The sequence below is a fragment of the Trachypithecus francoisi genome, unplaced genomic scaffold (genome assembly GCF_009764315.1).
Source record: "Trachypithecus francoisi isolate TF-2019V2 unplaced genomic scaffold, Tfra_2.0 Lachesis_group0, whole genome shotgun sequence".
NCBI classification, from domain to species: Eukaryota; Metazoa; Chordata; class Mammalia; order Primates; family Cercopithecidae; genus Trachypithecus; species Trachypithecus francoisi.
Window position 1 is genome coordinate 133,485,820 of NW_022681453.1, and position 17,813 is coordinate 133,503,632.

The 17,813-nt window shown below is 44.1% G+C and overlaps 1 protein-coding gene across 1 annotated transcript in view; it reads right to left on the bottom strand.

The window, feature by feature from the left end:
- The window catches only part of ETV5 (ETS variant transcription factor 5), a 61,336-nt gene extending 43,997 nt beyond the window's left edge, over positions 1–17,339 (bottom strand). Inside the window, exons 1-5 of the mRNA XM_033211961.1 lie at positions 17,128–17,339; positions 13,985–14,103; positions 13,762–13,849; positions 13,585–13,632; positions 13,441–13,491 (exon numbers count right to left, since the gene is read on the bottom strand). Coding sequence (XP_033067852.1) covers positions 13,441–13,491; positions 13,585–13,632; positions 13,762–13,849; positions 13,985–14,029 — 232 coding nt within the window. The 5' untranslated portion in view covers positions 14,030–14,103; positions 17,128–17,339. The remainder of the gene's footprint in view (positions 1–13,440; positions 13,492–13,584; positions 13,633–13,761; positions 13,850–13,984; positions 14,104–17,127) is intronic.
- Between the last annotated feature and the right edge of the window lie 474 nt (positions 17,340–17,813).

Consider the following 17,813-nt stretch of genomic DNA (forward strand, 5'->3'; position numbering starts at 1 on the left):
TGATGGCTTTGCATGAAAATGTCTAGAAATACCAGGATGAAATAGTAGCCAATGAAATTAGAGCCAGGTCTTGCCACAGTGGGAAAGGAAGTGAGGGAAGGAGACACCTTTCTTGCTCATGAGAATAGATGAGGTTGTATCAAGTGTCTGGAAATTCAAGAGCCAAGACCTTTTGGGGAAGATTTTTGAAATGCAAGCTGAGGAATTTTGCTGGTGAGTGCTATGTTACAAAATGCTAGGCACCTTGCTTGAAAGATAGCATACAGACTATCTCCAGAGAGCCCACTCTCAGTTCCTAAGTGTGGTGGTGGAAACACAATTATTAAGGACACTGGAAGATTACTCTAGAATTCTGAAAATGGCCTTGAATATAACAGAAACTAAAGGGAAGAAAAGGAGCTTAGAAAAGAACTGAACCAACCTTGAAAATGCATACATAGCATTAGTAGACAATGGTATCTGAAACATCTCTAAGAAGTTGCCTGCAAAGAGAGTGGAATTTCTTCCAGAATACAGGAATTAAGAGTCATTGATAAAATTTCCCCCATCTGGGTTTCATTTTATCGTTTTCTGTTTGTTTTTTTAGAGGCGGGGTCTTGCTCTGTAACCCAGGCTAGAGAGCAATGGTGCAATCATAGCTCACTGCAGTCTCAAACTTCTGGGCTCAAGTGACCTTCTTGCCTCAGCCTCCTGAGTAGGTGGGACCACAGGCGCATACCACCACATCCAGCTAAATTTTTTTTTTTTTTTTAAGAGACAGGGTCTCACTATGTTGCCCAGGCTGGTCTCAATCTCCCGGCCTCATGTGATCCTCTAGTCTCAGCCCCTCAGTGTTGAGATTATAGGCTTGAGCCACTGCACCCAGCCTCAAAACTGGGTTTTAAAATAGATGATAGAACTGGTACCGAGAAGCAGTTAAAACCATGAGGCCATTCTCTGTAAGTCTCTCCTCCGTTGCTTGTTTACCTCAGATAACCCTAAGCCTCTGCTATGCCCTCGAGCTGACAATAGCAACATGGGTCTAGGTTGTGACACATATCATGTATTGGGTTTGCAGAACATTGCTTTCTCTGGGGAAATGCTGGCTGTATATAGAATTGGTGCTTGAAGACAAGATCCTGCAGAGTTCTGGAGAGTCAAGTGTTTATATAAAACCAGTGTTATGATATTTTATGCCCTTACTGTTCCTTGGAATGTGGGCTATATGAGATACAGGATAGATTCAACAATGGAGAAATCCAGCATATCAGCAATTCCAGCTTAGGGGACCCACAGGTTGTAGCTTCTAGTAGACCCCAGAACAAAGCCCATCTGGCTAGGGGTAAAAGCAGGGAAAGATGAAAATGGTGATTTTACACTTACAAAGGAATTTTAATTTCTTTGTGGGAAGGGGGAATGACTTGACAAGGAGGTTACACTTAACAGAAAAGGGCTTTAGTTGGGAGCATTCTCACACTGTTAAAAATCTTATTATTTGAACTATAAGGTTTATATTATCTAGTGGCTTCATATAACCTTGGGGAAGGGGAGGTGGTTTAAAGGTTTGCTTCCACTAAGCCTGGCTCAATGATTGCAACATTCAGCAAACAATTGCTTCCCTCCCCTCCCCCGTTTCCTATGGCCGCTTACAGCAATGGTAGCAGCTAGACAGCAGAACCAGCATAGGGTATCTGGCAATCAAATCCCCAACTGAAATACAATTGGTTAGAAGACAAAAACTAAATTCTGCCCATGAAAGTCAGCTTGGGAGGTTACTGTCTAACATAAAATTGTAACCCACAGGTTGGACAGTACAACTCAGGCTGACCGGCCAAAGTGTGGGGGGCACTCCAAACTCCAGGGGGAGCTCTAGACTTGCCCTACCTCTGTACTCCTTCCAGAGAGAAGAAATATGATCAAGTCTAAGATGACACCCAGGTCCTCAAGGACAGATGGGGGAAAAGATGGGGTGGGGTGATAGTTTTGGTTAGAAAGAGCAAATGTCATCCTGAACACTGTCTACCTTTTCTGCTGCATGAGGCTGAAAGCTGCTCCCACTCTCCAAAGGCTGAGAAGGCCCAGGGAAGAGCTCAAGGCAATGGGCCTGTTGCAGGCCTTCAGAGTAAAAGAGTCATCAAAGGTGACCTGTGGGGCACTAGCAAGTTTGCCAAGGTAGAGAAGTTGGCAAGTCATGCCTTTGGTCACCAACTAGGAGAGCTGGCTTTTGGGATACTGGTCTTGTCCTTTCTTCACTTCTATCAGTGAATGACATGGGTGATTTGTAAAGGTTTCTATTCTAACTCTGCCTAAAATACAAGGAAAGAAATTCTTTGTATTAATGCTTTGTCACTGCTCCCCCTCCCAAAAGAAGTGGTCAGGGATGGGAGGAGAGCCTTCCATCCAAGGGTGTAAAGTCCTAAATCAGCAATGTCCTAATTCATAGATGGTGACCCGTGGGTAAGAACGATTATCTATCACTGAATAGCTGCATCTTATTCTCAGGACAAAAATGCCTCTTTCAGACAGATAGTCATTTCCAAACAGAAAACCTCTGTTATCAAATAAAGAAGCAAACTGAATGCCAATGGTAGTAGAGTGATTTTTTTTGACCCAGATGAACTAGTTTCAGATTTACTTCCTTTAAGTTCATATTCTTTCTACACTTCAGCATTTTTCTTGAAACAGCTTGGATTTGTACAGTTCCTTTTCTTCAAAGGACTCATTTAGCCTAACAATTTAGGACTGTCACTTTAGAACTCCAAAAATGGAAACCTAGATGGCTTGAATGTAAGCGTTAGAAATTAAAGGTCAGTAAAGGAGACTAGAAAAGAATTAGACCAACTTTGATTGAGGTAGGGCTCAAGTATTAGTAGATATGGGGCTCTTCCATTAAAAACATTTTGTACGGGATGAATATTTCTAATTGCATAAGAGTGTCGCATCTCAGAATTTGTGGGATGTGGAGAAACCAAAGCATTTAAAAGTCAAGTAACATGCTTGTGAGTACAGAGCTGACTCCAGGAGAGTCAAGATAAAAAACAAGAGGTTCTTCTGACTTCTAATGCACCGCCCCCTTTCAACTACCATAGGCTGGGTTCTTTTAGACCTACAGCCACAGAGCTGGCATGTTGGTTACTTTCATGCTTAAGAGACCAACAGGATACAAATGTGAGGGACTGGCCTGATTACACCAAAGGAGGATCTGAGCATTATTCGAACCAGTGTTTTACTACTTTCCTTGGGCAGCTAGCTGTTCAAAGAATTTTAATAGTCAACCTGTAGAAATATGATAAGACAACTATTGGTTTTACTTTCAAGATTGAGAAAGAGGTCTAAGGAAACCCTTGTCCTCCCAACTCATTAGAGATGACAGGGCAACTTCCTCTACTGTGCCCTTACATCGATCACAGTGGATTTTACCATGAAGGGCTGCTCACAGTGGATCACGCAATCAGGATAAGGGGAAACAGGACATTTTTCCTGAAAGGAAAAAAAATTGCAAAACTAAACCTTAAGCTTTAACATCCCTTCTATAATTTACTCCCAACTTACATAATTCTCATCTACACTGTCACTAAAGTAAAATGTTAACAGTACTTGAAATAGGATTTAAGCACTGTGGAAAATCTTATCTTTAATTTCAAATTGAAAATTCATCCGTAAAATCTGACAGAAGAAAATCCAAACCCTAGGGAAATGAGTTTCTTCCCCCAGAACCATTCCCTTCTATCTATAGCCCCACTTCTCCTAAAAGCAGAAACTCAGCAAGTACGTCAAGGGTGCCTCAACTGTGACTTGCACTCTAGCACATGCAGTCTTACTGGGAAACATAGCATTAGCTGCTCAAAGTCTAAATGCAGCCTAGCAACACTTGGCTAGTGTATGTGTTTAAAAGAGGAAACAGAAAATGAGAAATAGCCCTAACTAGCTTTTGTTCTATTTATCTAGAAGGTCATCCCAAGGACTCAGAACTCTGGGTTTGAGACCCTTTACAGTGTTACTTCCCCACCAGCTGGAGACTGGGGCAGCTGGGATGGGAAGGGCCTGTGGTAGGGAATGCGGTGGTGTGTGGGCTGTATGCGCCAGGTGTCACAGTGTGCAGAGCAGGCGCTGTGGCCGAGGTGGACATAAACACGTGACAGGGCTCCTCTGCTTTTGCAGATACTCAGAGTCTAAGAAACGTGATTTGTTTCCCGTTTCAATAGGAATAAAAATTGGGAAGCAGGGACTATGATTATTAGTTGTCAAAATACTAAATACTTCTCAAAGCCCTATGCTGTTTCCACCTTCTTCTGCAAGAAATAAAATTCCATGGCTGCTAGGGAAGAAAAAAAATGAAGATGGAGTTGAGAAGCAGAAATTTTCCGAGTCAAGATATCCCTCAGCACAGCAAAGTTATCCCCCCTCAATTATTCTCTATTAAAATTCAGATGAGGAAACTAGGGGTAGGCTCCAGGATCTGGCCTTTACTGTGGGTGACCATGTGGAAGAGACATCCCCTCCTCTTCTATTCTACCTTTTCTATGGAAAAAGTATAAAAGACCCTCATTAAGTGCTCTTGCAGGCCATTACAAAGTATTTCCAGGCACTCAGCTGAAAGTGTTTATGTAAGCGAAGTCCTTCTCAGTCCCTCTGGAGAAACACACCTATCAGCATCCTCCTACACAGCTGATATCTAGTGTTACCTCCTGAGAGGTTTCAAACTCTCTCACAAAAGGACAATCAGCCGAGGCCTGCTCTTTTTTAATAGGGAAGGGAAGGCATGCTTGCAAGGCCAATTTACAGCAAGGGAAAAAAAATCCTTGAGGCAAAACACAAGTGCAAACTGCCTTATTAAGGTTGTGAGGATGAAGAGTAGGAACTAAGAAAAGCTCTTTAAAATCCTGAGGAAGCTGCTCTGGATCATTACTATTACGTTTTGTTTTGCCTTTTAACTGATTGTCCTTTTTATGCTCATCATACATCCCTGGGCTATCCCACAGAGCACACTGGACATGTATCTGTGAGCTGCCGGTGAGCTACTGGATAAGATGTTGGAGGATGTTTAAGTGTGGAAGCAGGTGGGTGTGGTGGTTCGAACCTGTAATCCCAGCTATGTGGGAGGATTGCTTGAGGCCAGGAGTTCCAGACCAGCCTGGGCAATACAGCAAGACTACCCCCACCCCACCTCCTTGGACAATCAATCAATCATCAATCAATCAAGGGTGGATGCTAGTTTGAGGCATGTGCACCCTTAAAACCTGGCCTAGTTTTGGCATGATGAGGCTACTTTGGTTTGGGGGTTGCTCAGAGGCTGGGTTTTTCTGGTACTTCCAAGGATGTTCATTTTGGGAGGTTATGCATTTGATTAGTGTTCAGTGGAAGGGTTTACAGCCATAGTGAGATTCCCTCATTGCTCAGTACCAGAGTTTGAGTACAGTCGTTCAAAAAATGATACTTACCTGATCACAGTGGAAAATTAAACAGGAGTGAAGGCAAAGGAGTAGAGAAACTACAACTTTGTCTCCCCCATGTTAAAACTGTAAGCCTAAGCAAGAAGTATCTGTGTCGTGGCAGGCAAACACCTAGGCTACTCAGGCCTGGAGTAGACTGAAGGTCAGAGGAGAAGAGCAGGCAGGAATCCTCAATGGGGAGCTAAAGCCACAACCCCACGGGGAAGGAGATAAAAGGGTAACAGCCTCAGATCAAGTCTCAACACCTCCCTCTCCAGGGGAAGCTAAACCACCCTCTCCTCTATTATCACTCCTTTTAGACAGCTACCGTCTAAAATGAGAGACAAAGAAAGGGGAGTGGGCTTCACTGGCTTTGTAGGTCAGTAGCAGCTCTTCCCCAGAAACCCAGGCCATCAGCCCCGCAGTTTAAGGGTTAAAGTGAGCACTTAAAAGAAAACTCAAACCCCATTAAGCCCAGGCTTGGAGAACAGGGAGCAGCAGGGAAGCCAAAGGAAACTAATTTTGGAGGCTCTCCAAGCTGCCAATCACAAGCATATTTCTAACAGTCCCAGTGTTGTTTGAGTTGGTTGTTTTTCCACAGGCTGCACAATGGGGTCTGGTTATTCATTGAAAAAGTCTGCAAGTGAGCCCCGCCCTCCATTCACAACCAATTTGGAATGCTCCATTCAGGCAAGAGGGGGAATCTGCAGCTCTGCTAGCTGGGGCAGACCTAATAGTGCTCAGCGCCCAGCTGTCGCCGCAGGGACGCTTGCTCGCTCAGTACGCTGTGTTTATGTAAGAAATTCAGACACGGCAGGGGCTCTTGCCTGCTGTGCACCCTTCCTAGGATTCAAATAGCCAAGACCCTTGTGGAAATCTGCAAGGGTGTGCAAAAGTCCGCTAGAAGTAAGGTCAGAAAGTGCCCTCTGGCAAAAGGGGAAAGGCAAAAGAAAAACTATCATGTGCCACTCGGTTCAAAATCTGGCTGTAGCTACCAGCTGAGAGAAAGAGACTTCAGTGGTATTTCTCCTGCCCCAGGGTAAGCTGGTTTGCATTAGGGGACAGCTTTCTCTGGAAGCCTGCCTCTCCAGACTTTCTTTCCCATTCACTGCTGGTAGCTGCATCGGGAGCCACCTGGCTTCCTCCCCAGGGGAGGAGGGCTCTGGAGACACTACTAGATTTTCTGGCTGCAGAGGAGGGGACAAGCTACCTATTACAACAATTTCACAGTTCCTTTTTTAGCTTTGGATCCAGCCTGAAGAGTTTGAATACCCTCCTGAATGCTCATGAGACATCAAAAGGGAAGAATGTGGAGATCTAAGGTTGGAGGGTGAAATCTACACTGAGACTTTGCAAAGTACAAGGCAAAAACCGGTTTCGTTTCTTAGGTATTTTTTCCAAACCTTCAATAATCACCCTGAGGGAAAGCTGATGGAGCCGGTCTGACAACCAGACTTTATTTCAAGGAAAAGCATACTTCTTTATGAAAAGAATGAATGCAGAAGATACATTTGAGCTCATGGTCGTTTCCTTTTTTTATCACATATTTGGCTCTTTTCAAATGTCTTATGTATACTTCTCACTGCCTGCCCTCATGTCCCCTCCAGCGAGCTCAGTGCCACTGGAAGCATTTCTCTGAAGTTCTTCTGACCACAGAATCCCCAATCCATGCCTTGGCTCTTCAGATCAGCCTCAAACTCCTGGCCTTTTAATAACTAGATCTTATCCTGCTCCCTGGAATCTTGCACTTTCTGCTTCAATTTCCCCCTAGATGCTTCTTTCTTTTTAAACAAGGGAGTGCCCTTTATTTTCTATGCAGAGTCCTCTTACGTGGAATTCTTTTCCCTTTAACATCTGAGTTGCTAGCCCACTGTCATTTGCCTGCCAGGCCCAAAGGTGTACTTACATTATGGTTATAATTTATACATACACCCTCTAACTAGTGCGGGCACATACTAGGGGCCTGGTTTCTTGCCACTCCTTTAAGCCAAGTCTAGAGGGACAGGACAATGATAGAAACTGACGACCAAAGCCTCTGTTAAATGAGCTTGATGAGTTCACAAAATGAATTTTTAAAAAAGCAACCTAATCCGGTAATGGCATCAGCATGCCTGGCACTTGTCCAAGAGCTGGGAGCTGCAACATGACAAGCCTCTGAGCTCCTTGGATTCCAAGTGGAGAAGCACTGTGTGCCAGGGCACAGATGGGGCCCAAGCTGCCTCAAGGGCAGCCGTATGCCCGAGAGGGGGCTGTCAGCCTCTGAGGCTGGATGTACTTTACCACCACTAAAACCCAAGAAATGTGTGGAGGGAACAGTTTCTCGGCAGAGAATCACACACCCCACCCCACAAGAAACTTTTTTTTCTGGGGCTGAAATTAAAACAATGATACTACTAGATGGTAGAAATGGGAGACAGTACAAATTTTCAGCTTCATTATGCTACCCATGTCTTACTCTTGTAAAACTGAAGAATGCTGAAAGAGGAGGGGATAAATGGTAATTTCTTGATGGATGCCAGGATTTTGTTACTTCTGGCACCTACACAAGTGATCTTGACACAGATGTAACTCCCCATCCCAAGTTTTTCTCACCAAATACAAAGGACTGGTAAGCCTACTGGGTTTTGTTAGATGACTAACAGCACAGAGACACAGAAGGGTAAGAGAAAAATTCAGTTTAAATAAGTCTAACTGAATTAAAGGTAGACAAAAGCAGATTTTGTAAAACAGATGGCTCCTTTAAGTAAATGGGTACTGTAGGTCTGGGGTCCTTGAGAATAACTGAGTCTAGGAATCTTTGAGGCTATCAAAACAGGAAGGATTTCAAATCATTTAGCACCCTCCCAGCAGTAAGGTACTGGGCTAGCTAACAAAGACTTTGAAAGTAACACTGTAAAACTTGGAGTCAAAGAATCTCTCCTCCATGTTTTCCTCACATTTTCTTCAGCATTCTTTTCTACCTTCAGAACTACTGACTCCTGAAAAGTATAAACCGATGGCCTTGTTTTCCCTCAAACCTCTAAGAGCCCACTGTTTTCTTTCTTACCTTGCCAAACAAGAAGACTTTAGGATGATCCTTTCGAATAGAGGTGGCCCAAGCAGGAAAATGTGGTGTTTTGCTACACCACACCTAGGACCAAAGACCAAAATGATGTACCCACTCCAAAGGAAAGGCACTGCCTCTACTATACTAACCTCACACATTAATAAAGAAATCCAGCTGAATAATCTCATCGTGAAACAGGATTAAGATCAATGTGTTTTAGGCTCAAGGGCTGTCATTAACAGTTAATCCTATTTCCCCAGCCGTCTATTGCAATGTATTTATGAAAAGTCGATTTTATCAGTTAATTAGCTGGTCCTTAGGAAATTACTTGTACTTCCTCCAGTTGTTCCATTCTTTTTGAAACACAGATCTTAAAAGAACACTTCAAGGGGAAAATGGGGTCATCTGGATCTTAAAACAATTCTCTAGGCTATATTTGGTATGGAGGCCATGATTTTGAAATAAGATTTTTATCATGCTCTCTACTCAGCATAAAATATCTTAGTTATTCAAGATGCTAACAGGTACATACTTACAATATCATAACTGAAATAAATAAGTGAGATTAAAAATCAGACCCGAAATGTATATTAAAAAAACTTCTATTTATATATGCTAAAATCGAGTAATACACTCTTTAAGTACCCAAACAGTTCAGAAAAACGAATGGAACACATCACCTTACCCCCTACTTTGAAACACTCTTGAGTTCCAATCTTATCCAAGGCATAGTTAGTTCTATGAAAATGTGTAGTAAAGATGTACACACATCTATGCACTGACCCAGATTCCCTGGTTTAGTAGCTCTATGTGTTAAGGTACACATTTAGCTACATACACACTTACGCAGATATACACACATGCACAAACACTTCTTCATATGAAGGACATATATACACAGTTTTATCTGTATACACACTAAAGGTGTCTTCTAGGAAACATGGCAGTTTTTTTTGTTTTTGTTTTTTAGAGATAGGGTCTTGCTCTGGTACCTAGGCTGGGGTACAGTGGTGTGATCCCTACTCGCTGCAACTGTAACCTTGAATTCCTAGGCTCAAGTGATCCTCCTGACTTGGCCTCCCAAAGCGCTGAGGTTACAGGTGTGAGCCTAAATGTCAGTTTTTTAATATTTTTTTTCTTTTATAATTGTTCTCTCTCTTCCAAATCCTAGACAGAAAAACTCAAAGCATCAAGGTATTGAGTAACTTTCTCATGATCATAGAAGGAAGAGAAATGACTGCTGAATTGGACAGCCAGAGGTCTCCCTGATGCTTTCCTGAATGCCATCTCTAGGTATCTAAAATAATGGAGAGCCCTGAATACACTTGAACATGCCACTACTCCCTGGCTCTGCAGCTTTGTGAGAGCTTCTTTAAGAATATTTATCTTTTTCTTACGTCACCTAATCCTTCCCATTTGCCCCCACTACTGGTCAGTCTCTCCAGCTATTTGGAAATAGCTGTGAAAGGAGGGGGCTGGGCAAGACTGTCTCTACAAGGGACATCCAACTCAAGCAATCTGAGATCTTCAGGGTTACTTCTTAGGACCAAAGGACAATGAGGTACACTAGTAGAATCCCTATGATCTATAGATTTCTATTCCCTTGAATTTGACCTTTAGGAGTTTCCATGCTTTACTGATATCTATATGTGTGAGGTAGAGGTGAAATCTGTACAGCTAGAAGTAAGCTGGGCATTTCTATAAGATATAAAAGCAATGGTTTCTTTCACTCAAATCAGACTTAAGGATGTATCCCTATGGGCAGGAAACCCAATTCTGAGAAACTTACAAAATATAATATCTTTAGAAGTTGAACTTTTAGTGTTTAGAGAAAAAAAAAAGGCCATAATCTTTAAAACTGACATTCCAAAATAAAAATATTACCTACATTTCTATTCTCTTTCTTTCACGTATACAACACATTTATACATATACAATGGAAAATTATCAAATCATTATTAATAGGAAAGTCTATTACCAGTGGCCACCAGTAAGAATATTTGTTACAGGCCGGGGATGGTGGCTCATACCTGTAATTCCAGCACTCTGGGAGGCTGAGGTGGGCGGATCACCGGAGGTCAGGAGTTCAAGACCAGCCTGGAAATCATGGTGAAACCCCGTCTCTACTAAAAATACAAAAATTAGCCAGGCAACCCCGTCTCTACTAAAAATACAAAAATTAGCCAGGCGGGGTGGTAGGTGCCTGTAATCCCAGCTACTTGGGAGGCTGAGGCAGAAGAAATGATCGAACCCGGGAGGCAGACATCCTAGTGAGTGAGCCGAGGTTGCGCCATTGTACTCCAGCCTGGGTGACAAGAGCAAAACTCTCTCAAAAAAAGAAAAAAAAAAAAAAAACCGGTTTGCTTTCCCCTGGCAAATCTAAGTTTGGCTTATATTCATTGGTTAAGTGAGTCAAACCAACTCATAAGGTTTCATTAAATTTGAATGAGTTTTTTCCCTCCCCTGAAAAAAATCACGGGCTCTTCCAGAAAATGACTGGAGTGAAGCTGGTCCTGAACTCGAGGCTGTGGAAAGTGCTCATGGAAAAGTTAAGTGCATGCAGCCGGCTGTGGGCTCTGCCAGCTCCTCCTCATGCTTCTGGCTGTCAGTCTGAACTACAGGAAAACATAACAGCAAGAATGAATGGCTCAAAGATGCACCACCCACATTTGTGTTCTTGCCTCGCTTCTTAGGCAAGTTATTCTACTTGAATCTATCCCTTCTTGAAACTCTACCTCAAGAAATAAAGTCAGAGGGAAAGAATCATTAGAAGACCTTTTCTAGGCTAGTCAACCATCTTTTATATCCTTAAAAGATAGAAAGGCTCAACCTTAGGCAGTTAAAACAAAAAGTAAGCAAAGTAAAAAAAAAATCATACTTGGTAAAGCAGAAACATCTCCCAAATTACCTCCATTTAAGGTACAGAATTTTAATTAAAGAACTTAGAACATTCTATTTGCTGAGCAGAAATTATTTCTAAAGAGCCAAAATACATTTATTGATTTCTTCACTTTAGCCTATTCCCATAGATAAAAATCTCTCCAAATATAAATCCTGCTTGCTGACAAAGAACATACCCTTGCTTCAGCACATGCAATCAATCTGAATGCAGCCATCTCATCTCCCTTTTAACTCTTTTGGGTTACAGAGAAACAAACAAAAGTGTCATAAAAGCATTTCAAAGAACCTCTGCCAAGAAAGCCACCTCCCAAACAGACTGCAGTTTATGCTGCTTTGAGCAAGAACTGGAAAGGCTGGGCCAAATTGTCAACACAGAACAAAGTTGGATTACAAACCCTGTCTTTCATGTTGCAAACACACACACACACACACACACACACACACACACACACACAAAATTTGGGTTATCTTTATTTAGTCTTTCAGTGGCAGGCTTCCCCATGAAAGCAATCAAAGGGCAATAATTAACATGCATTTACTCTCCTATAGAACACATCCACAGCAAGCTGTGACAAAGCTAAGGTAACCATGCATGTGTGTGTTACAGTTTATTCCCTTTTACAGTTTCATGGCATTGTGCCTTGGACATGAGGCCTATCATTAAGGAATGTTTAGCTGCTAACTCTGTTCTTACATTTAAAAGATTTGGAATACCCAGCTTTTTACTTAGAGACAGACCTAAGATACTGTCTCTCCAGTGGCATTTTTACACACATACACCCACCTACCGAGGGATAAAACAAAGCTGGGAAGAATCTGTTGGTCCAAAATGAGAAATTGAGTCCTTGCATGGCTCAGGTGCTTGCTATTATAAACTATGACTAAGAGACATGAATTTCTCTATGATGCAACTCTCAAGAGAGGCAGCATTTTCTCCAGGCCTCTCTTAAACCTGCTCATTCGCCAGTGACTAATGCTCTCTAGAGCAGCCCTGTGCTGCTCAAATTTCATCAGCCAGCTTTGTCCTTGATAACTCCGCCTAGACCATAAAAGCTCCCAAACCTGTTGAGGACAGCCCCAAATGATCAGTGCAAAGTAACCATGCTCCTGCCAGTGCTGAAAACCATCTTTTGAGCTTCCCACTGCATTTTATCTCTAGTAATGAGCGCTTAGTGACCATTTTAAGGAAAAGTTTCTCTTCTCTGAAGAGAAAAGCCACAGCAACTACATGAAAAGTAAGAATAAATCAGGCCACTCTGTGACCACCCCTTGTCAGCTTAGGAGTAGAGACAAAATTGACAACTGTTGGATGAAGCCAAAGTTAACTGGAGTTTTCCATTAACTATTTTCTGCACCTTTAAGAAAAAGAGAAATATCAGGTTCATGATTCACATCAAGGACTTAATTTATAAAACAAACCCCCAAAAAGCCACAAAACAATGCGTGATTAATAGATGCTTGGCCCAACACCATATATATTATGTCAGTTAATTTATAATTTTGAGCTTAAAACTTTGCAATATTCTTTTTTTTTTTTTTGAGATGGAGCCTTGCTCTGTTGCCCAGGCTGGAGTGCAGTGACGCGATCTCAGCTCACTGCAACCTCTGCCTTCTGGATTTAAGTGATTCTCCTGCCTCAGCCTCCTGAGTAGCTTGGATTATAGGTGCCCGCCAACAAGCCTGGCTAATTTTTGTATTTTTAGTAGAGATGGGGTTTCCCCATGTTGGCCAGGCTGGTCTTGAATGCCTGACCTCAAGTGATCCGCCCTCCTCGGCCTCCCAAAGTCCTGGGATTACAGGCGTGAGCCACTGCGCCCAGTCAGCGTTACAATATTCTTAAGGAAAAAGAAATTTAGGATAAAATTATGTTCAATAAGTCTTACCTGCAATACAGTAGAAACACTTTAGAAATAATTTTAATAAGAAATAAAAGTTTTCAGGGTTAATTCTGAATTATTAGAAGAAACTAAATGCATATTACTGTCTAAATCTGGCCATAGCTGAAAAAAGCATATTGTAGACATGGATGATCCAAGACCATACAATTCAGAACAAATGTGCCATCACCAGAAAGGTACTTACAGTTATCAGACTGAAAATCTGGGACAAACTGTTCATCATCAGGAACTTGTGCTGGAAAATAGATTTTTATTTTAGACCTTTAAGGTTTATTAAAAAGCACAGTAAAATGTTTTATATGGAAAATAGGACATCCATGAAACTTGCCTTCAGCTAACCAAGCCTCTTGAAGTTGACTGAGATCCTGAAACAGCTCTGAAATTGAAAACAGAAGACCCCAGAATGAGGATATTTCTTCTGCTAGGGAGAAGACAGGGAAGAATCTACATGCTACTGTCACTGGGAGCAGGCAAGCCACAACATAGGCAGGGAAAGCTTTACTACCTTCAGAATCGTGAGCCAGATCTGTGTCCAAAAACTTCCTCTTTCTGTCAATCACAGGCCGCCCTCTACATTCCTCAGATCGAGATTTCTGAAAGAGGCCAACAGAAAGTGAAGGCTCAAGTGTAGTAAAGAGGTCCAAAGGGGGTCGACTCACTAAACCAACAGGGGGAAGAGTCATATTGGAGAGGGAGGACAAAACAAACCAAAAGCCACATAAACTTACCCCTGGGACCATAAAAGGGACTTGCTGATCATAAAACCCATCCATGGTGCTTTCAGCGTCTCTAATATCACTTTGAGAGGTTTCAGCATTGAGTAATTTCTGGGGGAAAAGGGATCCTCCTGTAATATGAATTTGGGAGATTTTAACTAAGAGGTGGGGAAAAGAAACTATGAGGGGGGAAACAATTTTAGATTGCCTTTTTTTTAGGGCCTGTGCAAAATTATTACCCTTCTGCGAAGTACTTAAAACTTACTCAAGGTGCAAGCTTTACAGACCAAAGACGGGCTTGATTAATGGTATCAGAGGTACACGATGTACTTTGTGCCAAATCCATTTACCCAGTCATCATTTTTTCTTTCTTTTTTAAATCATTAAAATTACAGATTTGCTACTGTCTGTCCTCTACCAAAACAAAACAAAACAAAAACCCTTATTTTCATTATAAAAGGGTGATTTCAAGATTCCCTCATATACTCCAGGGCATTTGTAGTAGAGTTTTTAAAACAGAGATAATTTAATTTTTAACAGTACAGTGTCAGGAAGCAGAGAAACTGGGTTTAAGTATTCCAAATTATTGGCAATTAAAGACCTGACATACATGGTGTTTCTAAAAGCATTTTGTAGGTCAGTGTTAAAACACTATATATAGTTCCTAGAATAAATTGATCAGAGGTATACTTATCTTCACACACAACTCTTTATTTAAAAGAGGTCTAAATAGATATAGCATCTGTAATGTCACAAATATCTCCCTGGTTACTTACAGAGATATTTGTGACATCTCCAACTTCTAAAAGAATAAAATGCCTATGAAAAGTAATGGATTAAAAAAACTAATTCCATTGCATGTGGTACAATGCATCTCTACCAAAGGTCTTTTAAAACTCAGGCTGTTTTTTATAGTATAGTCATTTTTTCTAGACATAACCCCCACCCCACCCCCAAATGAAACTCATTTCAGGACTAGTTAAGTGTTGAGTCTGGGGAAAAAGGGTGGGGGGGTTAGAAGGGAGAAAATTTCTAACGTGAGTGGAATAAAGTAACAATTTTAGGAAGGTACCATCTTCCTCAACACTTTTATTCTCCAAATAAAAACACCGCTAAGTCAACAAAAGGTGGAAAATCATTAATTTCACTCACTCCAGCTCTAAGCAATTCAAAATGCTTAAAGGCCAATTTCTTTTGTTTAACATATACACACATTTTAAACAGGAAACTTTCCCCCGGTAAGCAATTCCATCCAATTTGTTTTTCACACTATGTGTAGCTTATCAAATTTTTCATAAGTGAGCAGGATACAAGGAAACCCTTCACAGCCAGCCTCCTCCTCAGCACTTTGGCCCAAGGAATCAGATTATTTTCAAAGTCAAAGGAAAGAGAGGAGCAAAATAGCACACAGTTCGTAACTTCCTAGAAAAACACTCGCGCCAGCCTGCCTGCGTGCCCCGTCCAAACAGCACAAGAAACGTTCAGAATAATACCTCTCTCAAATGCCACCAAACCGTATACAAAATTTGAGAAATCTCAGCAGTGAGTTGAGGGGGCATGAAAGAGTGTGCTCTGTCGCTTACGAAAGTCTGTCAGATTAAATCGTGGCCTTAGACATTTTGTGAATGTTTGTTAGGGGGAAGGGGACAACCAGTAGGAGACGGGAGGGGGAGATATTTTTCAGTCTCGTGATGAAATACTTCACCCGGAAGAGCAAAAAAAAAAATTCTAAAAAATGAAAAGAAATAAACTGCCATAAACGAACCGAGAAGAGACATTCCAAGGTTAGAAAAATTGTATTCCAAGTATAATTTTTTAAAAAGCCTGAAGGAAAGGCTCGAGTTCATCCAGGAGTTTAAACCACTTCCTTTGCGCCCCCCCCCACCACCCGCGCCCCGGGTGCCCCCAGGAAAACTTTAGCACAGCGCAGCGGCGCGATCCAGGCCCCTCCCCTGTGGCGCGCAGCGGGCCCAGTTTTATGAATGGGAGAGCGAGCCGCGGCCGCCACATCAGGTAGAGGCTGTAACTGGATCTCTCGCGCTGGGCCCCATTCACAAAATAAGACACACTTCCACCCAATTCCCAGCCTTCCCCATTCATGAAAACTCCTTCAGCTGCGCCCCCGCCCCCACTTCCAACGCACGCCCAGCCTCCGACGCAGGCCCCTCACCCCAGCGTTTTAGGAAGAAAGCTCAATGCTTCATTCACAAAAAGGGAAGAAAAAAAAAGCCGCAGGGAGCAGCGAGCCAACGAAAGAAACCCGCTTCATTCATAAAGTCACCCACATTCATAAAAACGAGGTGCTGCGGCCGGCGCTACCAGCCGCTTCCAATCCCTCCCACCCCCAACAGCTCTCCTTGGCACCCCCTCCTCGACCAGGAGTTCAGTTCCCCGCCCCGAGTTTTCTCCACCTTCTGAAAATGCGGCCAGAACCCTAATCCACTGCGAGGCTCCAGCATCTTTCGGTGCTGCTCCCTCCACACCCGTGTTATCCCCACCATCCCCAGGCCGCTGTTTCGGTGCGCCCCGATTTTTCTCGAGTCGCAGCACAGCCCGACGCCCTCAGCCTGCTAGGTGGGAGCAGGGCGACTGTATGTCCACTTTCCACTACCTGAAACTTGCAAGGCCTGCGTAAGTTCCTGGTCGACCCCCGCCCCCGCAGGCTGCACTTGCCTGTGTCATTTACCCCCTCCCGGTGCTCTGGGGGGCAGCGCCTCTCAGACATTCCCCTCAAACTGCTTCCCGCCCCCTCCTCCCAACTGCGGAGCTCCGCCAAGCGTCTCTTCTCGCGAGCCTCCAAGTCCCCTCGGGGCTCTCGAATCTCCAGAGACTGCGAAAGCCTCGCAACTCCGCGATCCCCCATCCACTTGGGAGCCCCCGCACTCGCGCTCCCGCGCGCCTCCCCCACGACGTGTGGAAAGCCGTTCTCCCCGCGCTCCGGAACCGTTAGCCGCACCCGCCCGGCGCCTCCCAGGAACCAAACTGGACCGAGCCGCGGGGGGAGGGGGCGGTCAACCCGGGGGGGTCACCCCAGGTACTGCACCCCGACTTTGAAGATTCTGAATCAACCCGTGAACTCTAGCCAGCTGGGCCTGTCGGACCCGTGGCCGGACGCCCCTTCTGATCTCCCTCCTGCCCCCGCAAAGCCCCCTCACCTGAGGCGGCCGCTCTCCTCCCCTTGCAGCGGCCCCGGCGGCGCAGGCGCGCTCACGCACGCGCGCACCGGGCCTGGGCGCCTGGGTTAAAGGCTGGGCCGAACCGCTCGGAAGACGGTGAACCGCTCCGCGCACCAGCGGCTGGACTCTGCGCCGCAGCTGCCAACCAGGCTGGAGCGCTGGCCCGGCCCCCCGCGGCCCGCTGCTCCGCCCGCCGCCATTGGCCCGCGGCCCTAGCCCAGCCTTGTTCCCATTGGCCCGAGGCCGTTCCCGCGGCTGTCCATCACCTCTTGTTTACCCTGTCTGCGGGCAAATCCAACCAAGCCGCCCCATTAACTCCGGCCCCCATTGGCCAACGATGCATCTCTCTCCACCCCCTCAGGGATCTGTTTTACATAATTTATGCACCGGGGGCCATTGGCCAATCAGCACAGGCTTGTTTATATAATGAATGTAAGGACGTTTTTCATTCATAAAAAACGCGACCTGAGGGGGAAGCTTAGCTGAGTCAGTGAAGCACTTAAAGGGGCCGAGGCCAGGAGTAGCCGCCGTTACTTCCCTTCTCGCCGGTCTGCCGACTTTTCACCGAGGCACGACTCTTCCCCCTTACCCACTCACCCCCACTTCTCACATCCAGCAAAGCCCCGACCAGAATTGGGTCGCTTGGCGCCAGACGTTCGCAGCTG